Source organism: Macrotis lagotis, chromosome 2 (assembly GCF_037893015.1).
Source record: "Macrotis lagotis isolate mMagLag1 chromosome 2, bilby.v1.9.chrom.fasta, whole genome shotgun sequence".
Lineage (NCBI taxonomy): Eukaryota > Metazoa > Chordata > Mammalia > Peramelemorphia > Peramelidae > Macrotis > Macrotis lagotis.
In genome coordinates this window covers 106975412-106997584 of record NC_133659.1, presented here as the reverse complement: position 1 = coordinate 106997584, position 22173 = coordinate 106975412, and the positions used below count along the sequence as shown (strand labels likewise).

Genomic DNA, 22173 nt, shown 5'->3' with positions numbered 1-22173 from the left:
CTTCTGACATCAATTCCAGCAGGTTCATCTCTAAGTCCTGCTGCCTCGAAGGTCAAACAATTACTGATGAAAGGCATAGAGACTGAACTAACAGTGGACCCACACAAGAAGTATGGGGTAAAGAATTCTGATTTTCTCCAAGCAGGGAGAGGTCAAGGAAATTGGGGGGGGAGGGCTATGAGTGGAGGTCCAAGGGGCTGGGAGGAGGAAAGGATCCCCTGGTTGTCATGATCACCTTCCAGACATAAGATGTTAAAATTAAGTTTAAGCAAGGGCCTTTGGCACAGCTGAATTATTGATAGGAGAGGCCCCAGGGATGAGACTGAGATCTTTTTTGTTGTTGTTAATTATAATCCGGACAAGAATCTTGAATTAATGATGAGCCTGCCACACACCTGTGAAATTTAACAGCTCAATCTCCCCCAATAAATGATCCCTTTTCAGACAGCCTCTCCCAGAGTTTGGCTCAGAGCCCTACTCTCCTGATTAAAAAAAAAAAAAAAACACAACAAAAAACAAGCAAACAACTCCGCCACCACTATAGCCAAGATAATTTACAGATAATTCGAGGATACTGCAACCATTTTGGGGGGGGGGGGGGTAGGGGACATGTTGGTTATATTTGGAAGCAGCCAGGGGAATACTTCCAATTCCAAAGTTTCATGAAGAGCAGGGGCCCAAAGCAATCCAGGAAGTTAAAACTATGAAGTATGGGAAAATGATTAGCTCGGAGGCTTTCAGGTCAGCCCTTCTCTTTAAACACCCTTCACTTGTACAGAGTTAGAGAGTTCTGTTTTTAAGATGGTTTCTGAGCAAAGCCCTATGGGGGCTGAAATGCGGAAGTCTCCACCTTTGTCCTGCTAAGAGTCAGAGTGGCATCCACCTTCCAGCTAATCTTTCTGGGTCTGGATTTAGCTCCTAAATGCAGAGGGTGCTGCCAACTTTGACCCTCTTATAATCACAAATGAGGCTAGGACACACACCATCACCATAGTAAGGGCAGACTACTTTACCTAGAGTTTAAAAGATGGTTCTGATAAGCTTAAGATGGAAGAAGTCAAAACTACCCTGGATAACTTGCCTAAAGGTGCCAGGTCATCCACTATTTGCAATCCAGCCTGGCATCTTCAGGAGAGACAACTTCACGTATCCCAAAGGCAAAAAAAAAAAAAATGCTTTCCACTTATATCCAGAGAATCAAGCAGAGGAACACACAGACATGTAGCTTCTTCCTGAATGCAAGGCACCCCTTCTATCAGAGAATCAAGGAGCTGGAGGGGCCCTCAGAAGGGTCTCATTCTCCAACACAAAATAAAAATCCCCCCTCCCTCCCTCTTTGGCTTTTCCTTTTACCTTTGAGGGGGTCTTGCTCTGTAGGTTCCTGAAAAAGGAAGTCTTAGCAGTAAAGAAGCAGTCCTCCAGATCGTCATCCAGGCTGCAGTACCCACTGCTCATGGTGCTGTCCACGGTCATCTACCGCGGGTGCCCTCAACGGAGGCGGCTCTCTAGCTCATGGGCGCAGGGTAGCCCGGGGGCAGCGTGTGGGGTGGTGAGATCCCCGGAGCTCACAGTGAACCACAGAGCGAGAAGATTTTCAGTTGAGTTCCTGTTCTGCCAGCCAACCAGCCAGTGGGATCCTGGGTGTTCAGCTCCCCCCAACACCTCTTCGCCTCCAATTCCTCTGCTTCTAATGGCTCTTCTTGCCCCCTCCTTCCTTTCCTTTCAATCAAAGATGACTAGTTAACCTTTCCCCTTCTCCCTCCTTCCTTTCCTTTCAAGAAAGGGTGACTAGGTCCTGGGCAGGCTAACGTTTTCCCTTCTCTGCCCACAGCCTTCCTTTGCCCACCAGCCACAGTTCCAAAACACCGATGTCAGACCTGTGAGTTTCTTCTTCGCCTCCCTCTCAAACTCACTCAGCATCTGTGGTTAATCTCTCTGTCGCAGCGAGGCTGAGCATGCAAAGCTCAGCCTCTCACCACTACCCCCCACCCTCTCTCCCCTTTCCTGCCACTCTGAGTTTGCAGTGGAGTCCAGAAGCCACTTCCTCTTGCAAGGTTTCTCTTCAGTCTTCCTTCAAGCTATCGAGGCTGGGGTGGGGGTGCTGCCAGCCAAGCTCTCTGGGAGCCCAGCTAAGGATGGATGATGCAGCCCTCAAGTCTGATTGGGGGGCTGAGAGAGAGCAAGGCAGTCATCCTCCAGACTCTAGGAAACACAGCCCACTCTTCATCACCCAGGGATGATTAGGTGATAAGGATAATAATGTGCACAATTATCTTCCCTCCTCGCTATCTCTCCTATACTCAGTGGCAGACCTTCTGGCTTTCTACTGTGGGCTTCTGGGGTAAATGAAGAAGTGTCAATCGACATGAATAGAAAAATAAGAAAAATCAATAAATACCTATCGTTCAAGAAATGGCATTTTAGCCAAGGAGTTGCAAAGTCTTTGTGAACATGTGCAAAGTATATGCAAAGAAAACTGTCTCTCTCATACACCTGACCCAGAGACTTTAGGAATTGTAGAGGGGGGTTAATTTTGAGAGATTCTAGCTATTTACATATTCTTAGATGACTAAGAGAAGTTTCTACCAGACTCTTTGCCCAATCCTAACATCCGGGGACAGTTCATTTGCAAATCCCCATTTGACTGGAATAAGACTTGTGAATTGGTTAGAGCATCTTACAAAGATGTGCACAGGTCCCACACCCTCCTGGAGCATGTGTCTTAGGGTAAGGTTCATCTCTCCTTCAGCTTCTGGCCCCCATAATAGATCGAGAGCTAGGAGAGCTCTTAGAGCCACCTACTCAAATTCTACCCATTACTGTAGTATGAAAATGATTAAAGGACTGACCTAAGGTCACATTGATGGAAAGAAGTGGGGTTTGAATCCACAATCTATGATTCTGGATCCAATATTCTTTTCACTATGCCAGTGCTGACTCCTATGGGTTACTGCTGGAACACATTTTTCTGTGTCCTCAGCATTAGACAGGTTCCATTCCATCCTTAAAGATAATGGAGCTTAGAGCCCAAGGAAAATGTAGCAATGCCTTTAGATAGATACCCAGAACTAATGAAGGCACAGTATAGGACCAGTCTGATGACTTTAACAGTATATTAAGATCACAAAGGACCTTATGTACGCACTGGCTTAATCAAGGTTTCTTCAATACTGAATTCCTGCTACCCTAAAACATGAACCATTTCTTGAATCTCCAAGAGCCTGCTCCTTCAGTGAACCTGGCTCTTTCTTCCATGATGAGGTTCAGGGAGGTGGAAGGGAAGGTTCTGCCCATCTCCATTTAGCTATCAACTCAATTTCAAGTCCTGAATAGTGTTCTGAGAAGACCTTCCCCTCCTTAGCTAATGCTAACGTTAGTCCAGAGCATTTATAGAATTTGTTGTTCATGGTAACAAAAATGTCCAGCTCAGGACAAAAACTGAAATCTCCCATCTTCAAATGCCATATATATTTTTTCTTTTACAGCACACTGACTCTCAATTTACTGTTGCCAGGAGGGATCAGACAGCAGCTTGAACTTGCTCCCTCTTCTCCACACAAACCTTTTCCCAGAAGCCTAGGAGTGCCTACCAGGCACAGACACATGATAACTAAAAGCCTGCACCCCCTGACAGGCCTCCTTGGCTCAGGCAGAAAAGTCAATACCAGAAGCTGCCTCAGTCTCTGGTCACAAGAGAACAAATGGCTTAGGTGGTAGAGGTCAGTGTAGGGGAGCAGATGCAATGAGAAGAATGAAAAAATGGAGCAAACTTTTCTCCATGTGGGTGATTTGGGAGTTGGTTTTGGGGGGGGGGATGTTACCCCCACCACCCTACCCAGTACTCCTCAGGAAGCTTATCTGGGCAAAGGCAACCAGTAGGACGCTTCATCAACCCTTTCCCTCACTGAATGCACATCCCAAATCAAGTGTCACAATGATGAATGATGTCGAGAGGGAGGATCTGCCTGTTATACTAGCCATCAATAACACGGGCATCGGCTTTGTCCCAACAAAGACTAAAGGATGTTTGCTTTTCACTGTGCCATCTAGGTAGGCGGGAATCTTGGATATGTTTTCAGAAATGAGCTGCCAATTGTGCCCAGCAATGCTTCATGTTCTTAGAACAGTTCAGGGCTCCCAGAAAAGGTCCTGCTGAGCAGCTCATTTTAAATGTGCAATTTTAAAAGACGTTTTAGAATAATCCTTTTAGGCATTATATCCAAGATACTACTTCTCCAGGAAACAGAGGGAAGACTCAAACTGTGAGTGACGTCTTAGATGCTAGGCCAGATTGGAAAGAATTCCTATGTGATGGTGTTTTTATAGGAAGCCACGTGTCATTCCAAACATGCTTATCAATACCGTTTTTGGTATGAAACTTCATGCTTTCCAAAACACTTTCACCCCAATTAACTTTTTAATTTTCACTGAATCAATAAGCATTTATTATGTCTACTATGTGCCAAGAAAATTAGGTGGTACAGTGGAGAGAGTCTGGAATCAGTAAGACTCATATTCATGAGTTCAAATATGGCTTTAGACACTTACTAGCTGTGTGACCCTGGACAAGTCATTTAATCTTGTTTGCTTTGGTTTCCTTATCTGAGCTGGAGAAGAAAATGGCAAACTACTCCAGTATCCTTGCCAAGAAAACTTCAAAAGGGGGTCACAGAGAGTCAGATATACCTGAAAATGACTGAAGAAAAACATCAATTATGTTCCAGGCTCTAGGAGACATTCAGCCCAATTGGTAATGAACGTTTCATAGAACAACCATACTGGTCCCATATTCATTCCACATTAGTAGAATCTACTAGAAAACTTCCATTAAAAGGCAGTACAGTAGATAAAGTACTGAGTCTTATGTAAAGTGCTTTGCAAACCTTGCAAATATTATTATTATTTTGGAGGGTTCTACCATGCTGGAAAGTTTTGAGTACACTCCTGGAGATAAACTATGTTTATATTCTGAGAATCAAGCTAGATAAATATTTAGGCTCAACATGAGTAGAATAGCTTCTTTTTCCCTCATTCCTCCTAGCTAGTTATCTAGTCTTTGTTCATTCTACTTTCACAACATCCCTTACATCTTCCCCTTCTCTCCGCTCACATAGCAACCACCCTAATCCAGGCCTTCATCACATCTTACCTGGGCCATTGTTTTAGCTTTCTAATTGGCCTCTCTGTCTCAAGTCTCTCCATACTACCAACCCTCTTCCTTGAATTTTAACACTCATGACTCCCTTATACCTCTAAAATAAAATATAATTTTTTTGTCTGGCACTTGAAATCTTAGTCTGGCTCCAATTTATCTTTCTAGGCTCAACGCATTTCATTGACCTTTATGCTTTCCAACGAAAACTGCTTCCTTGCTGTTCTTCATAGAAAACATTCCATCTCAGGGCTCCCCCTCTGAAACAAGCTGTCTCCTAGGCTTGAAATACCCTTCCTCCTCACCTCAATCTCTTGGAATACCCAGTATCCTTGAAAACTAAGCTCAAGAACCAAATCCTTCCTAAGACTTTTCTTATTTCATATTTCCCAGTTGTCATCCTCTCATCCCAAATCTCTCATATTTATTTGAAAATATTTTGCATTTACTTATATAGCTATGAGCTTTTCCCAAACAAAATGGGGACATGCTAGATCAGAGAGATGCTGTTGACATGGTTTCCTTAGTTTTAAGTCAATCAGTTGATAATATATTTCATAATATTTTTGTGAAAAGACAAAGAAATATGGACACCATGCAGATACAGTTAGATGGATCTGACAAAGGCTGAATAGTCAAAGAGTAGTTTAATATTTTTTTGGCAGGAGATTTCTAATGGAGCACCCGAAGAACCCAGTCTTGGCCCTGTACTGCTAACAATTTTATCAATGGCTTGGCTAGAGGTAAAGATAGCATGTTTAAATTTGCAAGTAACACGAAGTTGGGAGAGGTAGTTAATGCCTTAGAAGTTTGAATCACAAAAGATCTTGACAAGCTGGGGCATTTTTTCAACTTTTTTTTTTTAGGATTTTGCAAGGCAAATGGGGTTTAAGTGGCTTTCCCAAGGCCACACAGCTAGGTAATTATTAAGTGTCTGAGGCTGGATTTGAACTCAGGTACTCCTGAGTCCACGGCCGGTGCTCTATCCACTGTGCCACCTAGCTGCCCCTGGGGCATTCTTTCAATTTTAAGATGGAAATTGAGTAGGTATCCATGTCAAGTTTTACAGTTGGGTTAAAAAAAATCAGTTCTAGAATTACAGGATTGGGAAGGCAGAATTAGACAGCAGCTTATCTGAAAGAAATCCTGGTGTTCTGGTGGACCATGAGTCAGCAGTGTGATGTGGCAGCCAGAAGAGTTGACTTGGTTTTGGGTTACATTAAGAGATAGGATTTCTTTGATATGTTGCTTTCCCTATTTCAATGTAAGCTCCTTGATGGCAAAGACTTTATTTCCTTTTGTTTGTATTTATATTCCCAGTACTAGGGGACACCTAGATGACCCAGTGGATAGAGGTTTGCTGGACCTGGACTCAAGAAGACTCATCTTTGTGAGTTCAAATCCCAATTACCTCATGACTTAAAGAAGTGAAAGTCCTCCTAACCATTTCTTGAATACATTATTCAATTTTGGCCCCAAAATTGATAAGGTTGGTATGGGGTAGAAAGGGAAGGGAAACTCCTGAGGTCAACCAGGATTTTCCATGTTGTGTCACAATAAGTTAAAACTCTGAGAGATGCTCAGATTGAAGAAAATTCAGGGGAGACATGATTCTGTGTTCAAGTATTCAAAAGGTTGTCATTTTGAGGTAACCCTACACTCCTACTCTCCATATAAACTGGTTTGATTTTTCTTTTTTTTTTCTTTTTGGCTTTTGCAGGACAATGGGGTTAAGTGACTTGCCCAAAGTCACACAGCTAAATAAATATTAAGTGTCTGAGGCCAGATTTAAACTCAGATCCTACTGACTCCAGGGAAGGTTCTATTCACTGTACCACCTAGCTGCTCCAACATAAGCTGGCTTAATTTTTCTTTAAAAAAAACTATTAACGGGGCAGCTAGGTGGCCTTGAAGTCAGGAGCACCTGAGTTCAAATCCAACCTCAGTCACTTAATAATTGCCTAGCTGTATGGCAAGTCATTTAACCCCATTGCCTTGCAAAAAAGGCAAAAAAAAAACAAAACAAAAAAACTAGTAAAGTCATACTCAAAACTGACCCATAGGACTAAGGTTTGAGTCGTGGCTATAGCTTTCTGGTGGCCTAAATACCAAAGGCAGGGCATGAGAAGTCAAGAGTTACTCCCTTGGCACCAGCATGCCAAACACAGATAAGTTGCACCTAAATGAATCAATGTTGTGCCCTTGCTGACTATATATCCCATGTGTGGGTTAAGAAAATCTCCTTTTATTAACAAATAGATGTTATGCCATCTCATGCTATGCCAGTCCCAAACTGGAACCCCTAGCCTGGCCGCCCACAGGTGTGAAGGAAGGACTGGACTGGTCAAATTTGGTCCTAGAGGGCAAAACCAGGTGAAAGTGATGAAGAAGTCAATTTCAGTGTTTTGTCAGGAAAAACTTTCTAATGCTTAAGAAAACATAAGCTTAGTTGTTCATGAATCAAATGTGAAAGCCGATTCCATTGACTAAGGGGACAGAGCTCTGGAGGAAGGGAATCACATTACTATTTATAATCTTTCCAAAAGACAAAGAAAGTTTCACCTAAGTGAAACTTATGAATTCTTCACAAAGAGGCAAATAAATGAATGGGCAGAGTTCGTTTTATTGTGTACTTAAAAGAAATAAAAAAAACATCATTTCATGGGCTATTTGACTGCTTTGTGTTACAATGCTTATGGTGGACATTTGGCAAAGGCCATTATGAAGGTAACTGCAGAAGAGCTAACATCTTAGCATAGGACAACGAAAAAGAGAAATCCTGTGAAAAATAAAATTAATCAACCTATATTTTAATCCTCAGAAATTTCAATGCAAAGATGGTTGATAGATATTAAAAAATATGGCTCAGGAGTAAACAAAGAAGACCAAAGGCTTCTAGACCATTTAGATGCCTCTTGCCTATATGTCAAGAATATTTAACTTCCCCAAGAAGAGAAATGGGAGGCACTAGACATTTGGAATGACATCACAAAAACCAATATTGATAATATCCTGGCAATAAGTAAACCACTGTTACTGAAGTAGGAGTCATTTGCTAATCAATTGTCTACAGTCAGTCCATCAACTTGTTAGAGAGAAATGAAAATAAATGTCAATAAAAAACAAAAATGAAAAGATATATCCTGCAATTAAAATAACTTCAACCTGGCTAAACAACTTATAGCTGATAAATGGCAAACAGATTAAAACACAGACCCCATGTCCATTAGAACTTTAACCTAGATAAAATTGGTCAACACAGAGAAAGGACCATCAGCATCTAAAAACCATCTCAGTCAGCAAATACTTAGTCTCCTCACCACTCTGAGAGGTATGGCAGCTAGGGCAATGCTACTTTAAAAGCTACATTTTTTTTGGTAAAATCTTATGGAAAAAAATATGTTGGAACAGCATGAGAAAAAAATAAGGGAAAACTATTAGCAACCACAACTCATGAAACAAGAAATAGTGGAGAAGAAACAAGTTTACATAAATCTTAAGGAGTCAGTTAAACCATATTATCCCCAAAGTATCTGAGGATGAAATCGGAAGGAGGACAACAAACAGAAAGGCAATTAAAAAGCTAATATGTCATGATTTCTATGTTTTCCTCATGAATGACAATAGAACCACCACCCCATGGACTCAGTGTGCTTCATGAGAAAGTAGAAATGTCAGCAAACATGGCTAGACAAAGTATGCAGACAATAGGATAGCGTTGGAGATAGAATCGTTTTGAGAGTTTTTCAGGGATGATTTCTCAAGATAATGGAAAGAAGGAAGGAGACCAAACATACAGGGAAAAAAATACAGATTTCCCATATATAATCAAGAAAATAGCCATCACAACTGGTCTTTATGCCTACTTTCCCATTTCTACAAAGTCTTTACCAGAATAATTTGACTATAACAGTGTAACTAGATCATGTAGTAGATGGAGCGTCAGACAAGGAGTCAGAGAGATTCATCTTCCTGAGTGCAAATCTGGACTCAGACAGTTGCCAGTTGTGTGATCTTGGGCATGTCACTTAAACCTATTTTCCTCAGTTCCTCATCTGTAAAATAAACTGGAGAAGAAAGGCAAACCACTCTAGTATCTTTACTGAGAAAAACCCAAATGGGGTTATGGAGATTCAGACAACTAATATTGAAAAGTCCTTTCTAACTTTAGCATTTTCTGGGTCAATGAGTCATTCATCCTGTAATCAAAATAATGATTCCTTCATTTTCATAGAATTTCCACATCAAAGATAGCATAGTACGATGGCACCAGATTTAGAATTTTGGAATTTCATTTAGGATTTAGAGTTAAAAAGTTGGATTCTCATCCTGATTCTGTCATCACTTAGTGGCCTGATCACAAGGATTTACTGAACCTCCTCAGAGTCTCTTTCTTCATTTGTGAATGATGATGCTAATACTTATACTATCTCCTGCCTTCAGCCATTCAATCAATCACTGTCATTTATTGAGAGCCTACTACTCAACATCAACAACAACAAAAACATATTAAGGATAACTCAGATGAAAGTATGAAAAGGAAACAGGAAGATTGTTCAAACAATATTTTTATAAGTCCCACAATTCACAAATGACATTTTTTTATAATTATTCAGTTGACTGGAAGGTACAGAGAAGAAAAGATGCCACTGTACTATTTTTTTCATTATTAAAAAAATACAGCAGAGCAATATTGCCTCAAAGACTCTTCTGCAATAAAATGTCTCCCACGTCTATGTTAAAATGAGACAAGATGTCTTGAAAGATGAAGCAGAGATACTTGGTTTCACAGTCTTCTGATTATTAATCTCAACCAAGGAAAATAAAATAGAGGCATATGTTCACCAGAAGTATTTATTACTATCACAGGTCTAATAGAATCTTGGCACCAGAGCAATGAGTGGAGGGGGGAGAGGTGGTTTAGAATATGCTGATAAAATATCATTTAAAGTACTTTGTTGTAAAGTATGCTGATGGGGAGGAAAGGGAATTGGCATCTATGTTGTAATGGCCACTTTTTTTTATGATGTAGATAGCCTTAAGACAGAAGTCAAAGGAATCATGGAGCTTGAGCAATTAGAAGGCCAAAGGGATAGGAATCAATACAGAGAAGACGATGATGAAACATACTGAACTTATTGGATAGAAGAAAGAATGTCCGTGGTCTATAGGTGACAACAACAAGGATCTGCACAGGGTGGTGTTAAAGAGAAAGGGATGTCATTTCAGTTATGTGATGATGTCAAAAAGAGGGTCTGAAAGTGGCCATGGGGAACAAGCACTGTGACGTCTCATTCTCTTGGCTCTGTATGTTGGGGGATGTGAGAGAAGGAGCAGCCTGCCTCAGAAAGGGGAGCAAAGGGGAAAAAATATGATGTCTTCAGAAGGAAGCTAGTTTTTGAGAGCACCAGAAGGGGAAAGAAATGTGAAAAGAAGAGATCTAGGATGAAGGGGTGTTTAACATTAGAGCAGGGTTCTAGAAGTTATTATATCTACTTCTTCCTATGAAAGAAGAACCTTTCTATGACTTGGACTTTAGACTCTTCACTATGCTGGTTATCTCTGCCCCCCCCCCACCACATCCCTTCTCTAGCTTATCAGTGCCCTTCTTAAACCCTGATGACTATCACTGAACGCTGTATGTCAGATAAAGTCTGGAAAGATCCTAGTACAATGGGATGATCGTCTCCCTCTTGCTGGAAGGTGCATTCCTCCTAACGTAACCCACATTAACATTTTTAGCTGCTACATCGCACTATTGACTCATATTACGTTTGCCACCTACTGAAATCCCAGATACTTTTCAGAGCAACTGTTAACTATCCATGCTGCTCTTCATCTCATATTTACAGAATTGATTTTTTGTGCCCAGGTAAAAGACTTTATATTTATCCCTACTGAATTTCATCTTTTAAGATTTAGATCAATGAACTAACCTATTAAGATCTTTCTGAATCTCAACATTAAATGTGTTAGCTGTTCTTTCATCTTTGTGTTTACCTACAAATTGGAGGAATATACCATGAATGTTTCTATCCAAGAAACTGTTAAAATTGTTAAACAGCACGAAACAAAGTATAAATCCCTGGGATATTCCACCAGAGACTTCTTACCACTTAGAAGTACTTTTAGAGTCTGTCCATCCAACCCAAACTGAATCCATTTGATTGCATTATCATCTAATAACATATTTCTTCTTCTCCACAAGAATCTTTGGAATGAAAAACTTTATCAAAAGCTTTGCTAAATGTTTAGTACACTAAACATTTCTCATTTGATAGTTTAGTAATGGTGAAAAAAAGGAAATGAGCTTAGTCTGGCATGACTTGTTCTTAATGAAGTCATGCTTGCTCTTTGTAATTGCTGCTTCCCTTTCTAGACATTTGCCAACCCTTTCTTAAAAGATCTATTTTAGAATTTTCCCAGGAATCAAAGTAAAACTCATTGACCTATCACTTGCAGACTCTGTTCCTTCCCTTTTTAAATTTTTTTTAATCTTAAAAATCAGAACAGCATTTATGCCCCCCCAATCTTGTGGTTCTTCTCTTTTCCATGATGTCTTAAACAAATATAACTGACAGTTATCTAGAAGTCACATCTCCCTGTACTTAAGAGGACTCAAGGATATCAATCCCTTCACCAAATAACTTGAATTTGTTGTGGGCACCTGCTCTTATTATCTTTTTACTTGTACTAATACTCCCTCTTAGTCATTTTTATCTATCATTCCCGATGCAATGGCATTCTCCTTCACAGAGAAAGCAGAAGCAAATTAAGAATTAAATAGCGGGGTGGCTAGGTGGCGTCATGGATAAAGCACCGGCCCTGGAATCAGGAGTATCTGGGTTCAAATCCGGTCTCAGACACTTAATAATTACCTAGCTGTGTGGCCTTGGGCAAGCCACTTAACCCCGTTGCCTTGCAAAAAAACTAAAAAAAAAAGAATTAAATAGCACTGCCTTCTTTGTGTATTGTCAGTTATCATCATTCCATCTGCTATATACAGAGGTCCTCTACTTTTTTTGTTTTCCATTCCTTCTCTCTACCCAATATAACTTTTTTTTAGGCTTTTGCAAGGCAATGGGATTAAGTGACTTGCCCAAGGTCACACAGCTAGGTAATTATTAAGTGTCTGAGGCCAGATTTGAACTCAGGTACTCCTATCCACTGCACCACCCAGCTGCCCCCTATGTTTTTCTTAATTTCTGTTTCTAGTCTGAGAGGGAAGGTGACTTGTTCAAAGTCATACTGGTAATAAAGATTCTAAATACTAAAATATTTACCTCCTACAGGCAAAGTAACATGATCATAAGTCCTTTAACTAGCATACCTCCTACATAATCAGGCAATGTGTCAAACCCTGGATTACAAAAAAAAAAAAAGACAATTCCTGCCCTCAAGAAACTTACAGTGCTATAAGAAGACAACATGCAAACAATTTTATACAAACAATATATAGATAGGATAAATTGGAGATACCAAAAGAAGACAGTTCTCTTCAGGAGTCCTGAGAAAGGCAGTCCTGTTTATTGAAAAGATGAGACTTTAACAGAACTGGGAGGAGCATCTTATTAGAGGACTAGATAGCAGAGTATATGGGTAGGGACATGGGTGTAATGTAAGAAGACTGGAAAGATAGGAGGAAGGCCACATTAAAAAGTACTTTAAAAGCCATTTGGATTTTATATTTAATCCTGAGGGATCCACTGGATTGAACTGAATTGGGGAGGGATGGCAGGGAGGTGACTTGTTCAGACTGTTCAGACTAAAGGAGATGAGTTCCCAATTTATCTACGTTCATGTCTGACTAACTTGGGCAAGAAGCATAGGTTGTTGGGATGTGTGAGAATGAGAAAAGGCAATTCCAAGGAATTCTGTTTGTGACTTCTCCTTGTCTCAGCAGAAGCCAAGTTGTGAGTCCTGTGCCTAGAGAAGCACAGATTTAATTTTCCGGTGCCTCCTCAGCTCCCTCTTGTGATGGTAGCATGTAAAAGCTCCAGGCCATTCATCAAAGGCAGCAGAGGGTTAGTGTGGGCCAGGGAGCCTCATCTGTCGCTGGAGTTTCGGAAAAGCCAGATCGGGGTTTGGAAGACAAGAGACTAGACAGCGATGTAAGTAAGGGGCCCTAAGCCAGGAAAGTTTGAATTCAATGCCAGCTGAGTCACTGTCTCCCAGCAGGGTCGGAGTGGGATGCTTTTCACGGGGCCCTGCCCTTCCATGTCTGCACCAGGGAAGCCAGATGGAAAATTTTAAGGAGATGGTCTTTAGGGGCTCTTTGAGCTCTAACAGGCTTTATTTTTTCAGACAGGGGGTCAGTGGAATTTTGTGATGAGAGGTAGTGAGGTGGGGTGAGGATGGAGCTGAGTTGTGAAGGAAATAAGGGATTCTAAGAGGAATTGCTGGGGAGTTTGGGAGTGAGGTGGGAAAGTGAGGAGTTTGGGGTAAAAGGGGTAGGGGAGTGTGGTGGGCGTGTGTTACAGACTTGGGGAAAGAGCAGTGCCAAGATGGGAGATGGAGAGTGATGCCTAAGGAACAGCCAAAAAACCCATCAGGCTAAACTGAAGAGTGTGACCAGGAGTAATATACAGGAAACCTGAAATGGTAAGTTGGAGAAAGGTCATAAAGGTCTTTAAAAGTCAAACAGAAGAGTTTTGTCTTTGATCTCAGAGGAAATAAATTGCCTCTGGAGTTTATGAGCAGGAGAGTGATATGGTTCAAACTATGCTTTTGAGTCATTTAGGTGGTTATAAGGAAAACAGGCTGGAGAAAAGATAACAGACTTCTCTATTGTTTGATATGTTGAGAAATAGGAAAGAGTCAGTGACTCTTCATCTCTTTTTCTGATCATTTTCCAGATAGCTTTTTTCTTGATGGCCCCTATTTAGCATTCTTTCACTTATTTCCTCCAGAGGGGAGAGAGGCTGAATAGAAGAGTAGGAGAAGAAGGCTGAGTTTGGAATCAGCCAGACCCCTTAGACTAGAGTTAGAAGAGACCTTCTGATGCTTCTGGGATCTGAATGATCCCCCATCCTGGATCATTCTCTTTCCTCTGATCCATCTAATTGCTGACCTCCCTGGCTTCTTTTAAGTGCCAACTAAAATCCCACCTTCTAAAGACAAGTTTCCTTAAGCTTCTCTTAATTCTAGTACCTTCCCTCTTATAATTATTCCCTATTGATCCCATATATAGCTTGCTCTGTATCTATTTACCTATTGTTTTCCCTATTGTAAGCTCCTTGAGAACAGGGACCATCTTTTGACTCTATAGTCTTAGCACAGTGTCAGCATACATAAGCTGTTGTTGTTTCAGGGTGCCTTAGTTGTGTTGGATTCTTCATGACCTCCTTTGGGATTTTCTTGGCAAAGATACTGGAATGATTTGCTGTTTCCTTCTCCAATTCATTTTTTACAGATAAGGAAACTGGAACAAACAGGGTGAAGTGACTTGCTGAAGTTCACACAGCTAGTAAAATGTCTGAGGACAGATTTGAACTCAGGAAGAGAGGTCTTCTGACTAGAGGTCCAATTGATTGTTTAATTATTCTAGCCCAATCTCCATTTTTACTGTTGAGAAAACCAAGTTTCAGAGAGGTTATGATTTTCTTAGGGACAAACAGGGAGTAAACAGTAGATCCCAGGACTATTCCTTCCACCTTTCTAAGCCGCCTCCTAATTCAACCCTTCTCAGACTAGTTTCCTCAACAGTAAAATTCTGGATTGGCCTCAACAACCTCTACATTCCCTCCTAGTCCTAACTCTATGACCCTGCGTTTCTCAGAGTGCCAAATATTTAACTACTGACTGCGAGGGGGTGGAAATTGGGAGGAGGGAAATGTGTCTGCACATATTTTTTAAGTTTAATCTCAGTATTTACATTTACTTAAAACTAGAAATCAAAATGATCCTGATTTTTGGCCTATTTCTGAAATTTAAGTGTTCACAATGAAATTTAATAACCGGCTCTCCATGATCTAACATAATCCGGGCTCTCCTCCCACTGCTCACACATTCTTTAGATTTTTAAATCCTCTAGGCCTCAGTGTTCTCATCTGTAAACTAGAAACCATCACTTAGAATTCTCCTCCCTCTCCTTTCCTGTGTTGAGGCAAAACAATGTTTGTTCAGGAGATGGTTCAAACCTCAAAGGTCTTGGGGCCAAAACAACTTTTTCAAGGGTAGGAAAAGGTAAGCCTCCAGAGAGCAGGAACTGATTTTTCATTTTGTCTTGGAATCTGCAGAGCCTAGCACAGAATAGATGTTTAACAGACATCCCATGAATCTTACTGAATTGAAATAGCCCCAATATTCTAGAGTTATTTGTATCCATAACTTCTGTATCCTATAAGTGGGATCTGGCCTAAAAAAACAACCCCTGAGCTCAGCTCCCAAGTTCTAGGCTGTGGCCAGTCCCCTCCACAGGACCCCTAAGGGAAATATAATAACAACAACAACAACAACAACAATAATAATAATAATAATAATTATTATTATTATTATTAACATTATAATTAGAAGAAGAAAACAACTAATCTTTGCAAGGTTTACAAAGCATTTTACACTTATCTAGTTTGATCCTTATAAAAACTCTGTGAGGGAGAGGCTACTGCTATTCCCATTTCACAGTTGAGGAAACTGAGACTTAGAGAGGCTGAAAGATTTGCCCATGGTCACACAGCTATTATGTGATATAGGTGAAACTTAACCCAGGTTTCTTCTTCTTTTTTTTTTTTAGGTTTTTCCAAGGCAATGGGGTGAAGTGGCTTGCCCAAGGCCACACAGCTAGGTAATTATTGTCTGAGGTTGGATTTGAACCCAGGTACTCCTGACTCCAAGGCCGTTGCTCTATTCACTGCACCACCTAGCCGCCCCTACTCATTTGTTTTTTAAAATTTTATTTACTTAAGGCAATAAGGTTAAGTGACTTGCCCAAGGTCACACAGCTAGGAAATTATTAAGTGTCTGAGGCTGTATTTGAACTCAGATCTTCCTGACCCAGTTTTCTTCTAACTACAAGTTCAGTGTTTTATCTGTCATTGATTTAATCAAAAGACATTTAAAATGCTTCTACTATGTGTCAAGTATCATGTCTAGGTAAGGATACAAAAAATTATTTTTAAAATGGGTCCTTTTCCTGGAGTAACTTTCAACCTGGGCAAACAGGTACACAGACATTTTGATACTAAATATATGCAAAAAATAGGCAAAGGAATTTCCAGGTAGAGGGAATTAGGCAAATGGGTGGGGAGGGGAAAATGTAAAATTAGTGACATTGGGGCAGAAGTGAAGAAAGCAGAAAGTTTTCAGAAACCCAGGAGACCAGGTAGTGTATTTAGGATTATGTACCATAGGAATAAGAGAATATGATTTTGGACTAAATGATTTTTAAGGTTCTTCCCAACTCTTTACACTCCATGCATCTAAAGGGTCCTTGAACACTCAACACTCAATTACTCTTTGCAAATAAATCTCTTTAATTCGTTCTCAGGAGATCAGGTTATCATGTGCTAACTAACCCTAACCCTAACTCTCAGTGTAAACCTAAATCTAATCTTAAACTAACCCTAACACTAATCTAACTCTAACCCTAACCCTAACCCTAATCCTAACCTTAACTTAACCCTAACCCTGGGCAAAACTCCCTTGCCAGCTGGGGCTATTCTGAGAACTCCCTGTTGCCTAAACAGATGAGTTAAAAATCCCAAGCTCTCCAAGGAAAGGGCACTATGCATGGGTCAAGTAAGCTGAGCCAGGTGGTCATCTTCAGGTGAGAGAACTTAACCAAGAAGTTTAGAAATTGTTCTATTTATAAAGTCAGTGTATCTGGGTCTGATCTTACATTCTTTTCAAGTCAATTTAATCCTCTGGGACTCAGTTTCCTGAACTGTATAAAAAAAGTTTGATTTAAATGATTTCTAACATCTATTCCAGCTCTCTATCTGGGACCCTACAATTAACTGTTTATTATAAAGACAATGTTATAGTAATGAGCCTGCAAGAGAGAAAGAATGCTTCTAGAAGGGACAGGGAAGATTACTGGGCTTGATTAGAAAGACGTGGTCTAGCCCTGCCTGAGCTGGCAAATGTAGCCAGGCTTGTGGAAAACAAACATCAGCTTCACTCCAGCCTATGCTGACGCCCTGATCTGGCACGTCCAGGAACTCAAAAGTCTCTTCTGCTATCAGTAGATAGCTACTCGGGTCCCTAGGGACTTTCTGGTTCCTTGAACATTGGTTTTCTTACCCATCATTCTCCTTGGCACAGCTGACCCAGCCACAGTCCTGGAAGAACTGAGTTAAGACAGGCTGGAAGATCGCGTACCACCCATCCCCAGAAAGGGGTGGCTATATTCCAGAGCACTGCTGTCAGAGCTCTGGGTCTCTGGAAATTCCATCTCCAGAATCCTGCAGGAGAAAGAAGAGAGAGTAGAAATCTCCCAGTCACACCCAGTTCTCTTAGATTATCATACAGTTCAGGTGATAGTATCAACTTTTCCAGGAGGCAAATAAGACACAGGTAGTGTATTATAAAGGTAGCAGTCCTGATCTTGCAGTCAAAAGAGCTAGGTTCAAATCCTGTCTTATACATAATGACAGGAAACTGAGAAAGCCATCTAAACCTTACCCTCAATTTTCTGATCTGTAAAAATGGAAGAAATAATACTTGCACTACCCCTTTCTCAGGATGGTGGTAAGGGAACACTCTTGAAACTTTAAAGTGCTCTATAAATATAAAAGATTATTAATATTGTTGTTATAGTAATATTGTTATCATAATTATGTTATAATTTGTCAAATGGCTTAGTGGATAGAGAGCTGGACTAGAATCCTTAAAATACTATATAAATATGAATTAAAATCAATTATGTTGGTACTTGCATAATTTTTGAGTCAACATAGTCTGGTTTAGACCCAGAAAAACTTAAGTTTGGGTCTCACTTCTGACACATCCTGGCTCTATCACTGTGGACAAAATGCTAAATTGCTGAGAAGGAATTGACATACTATATTGAAAATTTCCTTACTGGAAGGTCCTTACACCAATAAAATCATAAGTCTATTCTAAAAAAATAAAATCCTCTAGCTCTATTTCATCTTGTAAGAAGTCAGGAAGAACAAACTAGCTGACCAAAAAAGTCACTGTCCAAATCACAGAAGAATTGTCTCTCCATTACTTCTATTTATTTATTTAGTTAGTTTTTAGTTTTTGCAAGGCAATGGGGTTAAGTGGCTTGCCCAAGGCCACATGGCTAGGTAATTATTAAGTGTCTGAGGCCGGATTTGAACTCAGGTACTCCTGACTCCAAGGCCAGTGCTCTATCCACTGCACCACCTAGCCACCCCTTCTCCATTACTTCTATTAACATCTGTGGAGATAGGAGGTAGCTGTTGAGTGTGACAATCAGAGAGGTCCGGTTTGTCTGGATGGAGGAGGTCAGGTGGGAAGAATAATGGAAAGTAAATCTGGAAAATACATTGATGAAAGACTTTAAAAACTAAATTTGACCCTGGAGATAATAGGGAGTCATGAGAGTTTTCTGAGTAATGGAGTGATATATACATGGCCAGATCTATGATGAAGAAAAATTCCATTAGCAGCAGTGAGGAAGGATTGAAATGGGGAGAGCACTGGGACAAGGAGACCCATTAGGACCACTGCCTTGGTACAGAAGGGAGACATTGAGGGCTGACCTAAGGTAGTAGCTATGGGATTAGTGAGAAGAGGGGTCAGATGCAAGAATTGTTAGCCAGTTAAGCATTTGTTAAGCCCTTACTTTATGCTTACTGTGCTAAGAGCTGGGGAGGCAAAGAAAGATACAAGCCAGAACCTGCCTCAAGCAGCTTATGATTTCATGGGAGAAACAACATCAGAAACTAGTGTGGATGGTCACCCATTCACCTACTGCCATGTGGCATGGACTCAAGGCCCTTCCCTGGATACTCTCCAGCTTCTCAATGTCTTTAAGTTCAGAACTGAAGAAGACAGTGGGACAATCTCCTCACTATTCCTGGAAGCTGGGCCCCGTCTCATACAACCCAAGGGCATCCATCATCAGCCCTTTTGGCTGCTACATCCCAACTGCTGACTCATTGAGCTTTCAGTCCACTAAATTATTCTTTTTCAGAATAATTCTTGTCTAACCCTGCCTTCCCTATCTTATACTTGTGAAGCTGAATTTTTGTACCCAAAGTGTTAGATTTTTATATCAATCAGTCCTGAATTTCATCACATGAGACTCAGCACCAAACAAACTTGTCAAGTTCCTTCTGTCATCCAGTGTGACATCTTTGTGTTCCCAGTGCTTAGCAGAGTGTCTGGCATGGAGTAACTATCCCTCATAGCTTTCTGTTATATCTAAATTTCATGAGTGTATCAAAGTCATAGCTTTAAAGGTAATACAGCAAAGGACCAAGCAGAGATCCTGGGGGTACAGGAGTGAAATTCTGGGAAAATACTGGAGTAAAACTAGGCAGAGACCACATGGAGTAGATGTAAAATGGTCATTGCTGACCATTGAGAATGAAACTGATTACAGACTCTGGAAAAAAAATTTGGAACTCAAAGTCTTATAAAAAATGAATGTTAATGACTGCACATGTACAATCTATATCAGATTACTCACTGTCATAGGGAGGGGAAGATAGAAGGGAGGGAAGGGAAGGAAGCAGAAAATGTGGAACTCAAAATCTTACAGAAAATGAATGGTGAGGGGCAGCTAGGGGGCGCAGTGGATAGAGTACTGGCCCTGGAGTCAGGAGGATCTGAGTTCCAATTCAGCCTCAAACACTTAATAATTACCTAGCTGTGTGACAAGTCACTTGATCCCATTGCCTTAGCAAAAACAACAACAAAAAATAGAAAATGAATGTTGAAAACTATCTTTACCTGTAATTAGAAAAATAAAATACTATTTACAATTAAAAAGAAGTATATTTATATAGTGTAGATGTGTGCATATATGTGTTTATTATATGTATCTTTATATATGTGTGTGTGTATATATATATATATATATATATATATATATATATATATATATGCCTATCATGGGTATGTATGTGCATGCATCCCTAGGATTTTTATTCAGCTAAGAAGGAGGCTACAATTGAACAGGTACATAGAGAGAAAGAGACCACAGATCTAATTGCTGGAATGACTAAGTCAGGGTTCAGGCTGAGCATCAGTGATGTAAATTATCATAAATCTCTCAAGCAGAGAAGAATAAATGAATCTAAACCTTCTTGGACACAAAGTGATTCACCTGTTCTGGTGAAAGAAGGTTGGTAAATAGTGGGGACAAGAAGGAGGCAAGTGAGGCCATCAGAAACTCAGTCTAAAGTATTGATTTGCCTTACCAAGGCAAATTTAAGAGTACTCCCCATTTCCTGCCCTTTGGACTGAGGGAATTGATTAAGGAGAAAATCACACCTGAAGGGAAGAACTAGGCAAAAGTGAAGTAAGAGTGGGAGCCAGAGAGGGGGAATACTTAGTCAATAGTTTAGCCAACCTGCAACCAGTGCTAAACTCATTAGACATTATTATTATTATAAATTAGACATTTTATTACTATTATTATTATTATTATTATTATTATTATTATTATTATTTCCATTTCCATTTCCAAGAGAGAAAATGGAACTCAAGAGGGGCTAAATACTTTGCTCATGGTCCCATAGCCAAGAATTCTGTTCTATTGCATACTGCTTGTGAGTGAGTCTTCAATAAGTCACTAATAATCCCAGGATCACAGATTTAGAAGTAGAAAAGACCAACCCCCTCACTTTAGAGAGAAGACCTAGAGAGTTAAATGATCTGCCCCAGGTAATATAGTTAGTTAAGTAGCAAAGCTGGAATTCAAACACAGGTCATCTCTCTTTAAACCTAATGCTCTTTTTACTCCCATTCTACTTCTTTGGGTCTCAATTTCTTCATTTTTAAAACTGGATGGTAGGATTTTATTTTCTAAGGTTCTTTAAAGCTCTAAATTCTATGGTCTTGTGGTGTCAAAGCTGGAACCATTCCAAGCTCAGCATACTTACCACAACCCCCCACACTGCCTTTTGGATCATGGATGCCTCCCCATTCTCCCCCTCATTCCCCCAAAACTGTTCTTTCCCTCAGGGCTTGTTACTTGACCCTAATTACAATATGATAGCACCTTTTAGTTACAGAAATATTTTTAAATGTTTTTCAAAGTACTTTCACATCTGTGCTGTTATTCCTACTGCCTCTTTATGAGATAGGCAAGAAGTAAATTAACAAAAGGGTTGTACATTCAGTTTCTATCTATGTTTTAGCATGATTACAAATGTAAAGGCTATAACAGATTGGTTTCTGGCGGGGAGGGAAGGAGAAAAATTGGAAAACACAAAACCTTGCAAAAAAAAAAAAGATTGGTAGAAACTACCATTGAATGTAGTAGGAAAAACAAACAAAATATTTATAAAATTTAAAAAGAAACAAAAAAAGGGTTGTTCCTGAATAGTCTTTCACGCAAATCAAACAGCCATCACTTTCTCTTCCTCAGAAGGATTACCAAAGGCATTACCTGTCTATCCCCTTGGTAATGGGAGGCATCCAAAATTCCAAATTGTCATTATGGAAAGGATGAATCCAATAACCAAAGATTTGGTACAGAAAAAAACGTAAAAACAACTCTTGCTTTCTAGGATATCTAAAAGACAGAATTAATGGAACTACATGGATCTGAAATTGATAGCCTACATGATGTCTCTAGTGCCTACCTGGCTGAAGCTTGGGGCGAGGGTGGTTTCTGGTGAGGTTCTGTCCCAGGATTGCCCTTGCTGATGACTGCAGTCCAGCTGGATCAGACTTCGGCATTCCTGGTGACAGGTGTACTTGCAGTCTGGAAGGAAAGAACCACAAGGAAATTAGGACCCAGACAATACTTCTGCATTTCTATCCAGGGTAGTAATCAAGGAGGTTATATTTGGTCCTAAATAGACACACATAGAGCATCTAGGTACAGTGGATAGAAAATCTGGAGTCAGGAAGACCTAAAT

The 22173-nt window shown here is 40.2% G+C and overlaps 1 protein-coding gene across 3 annotated transcripts in view; it reads right to left on the bottom strand.

Moving 5' to 3' along the window:
• Positions 1–22173, bottom strand: part of RASSF5 (Ras association domain family member 5) — a 111838-nt gene that overhangs the window by 46815 nt on the left and 42850 nt on the right. For 2 of the 3 annotated variants that reach the window (XM_074222537.1, XM_074222536.1), the window contains exon 2: positions 21895–22016. In XM_074222537.1, coding sequence (XP_074078638.1) covers positions 21895–22016 — 122 coding nt within the window. Of the gene's footprint in view, positions 1–1353; positions 10697–21894; positions 22017–22173 lie in introns of those variants that run through there. The other variant, XM_074222538.1, reaches the window with a different exon arrangement.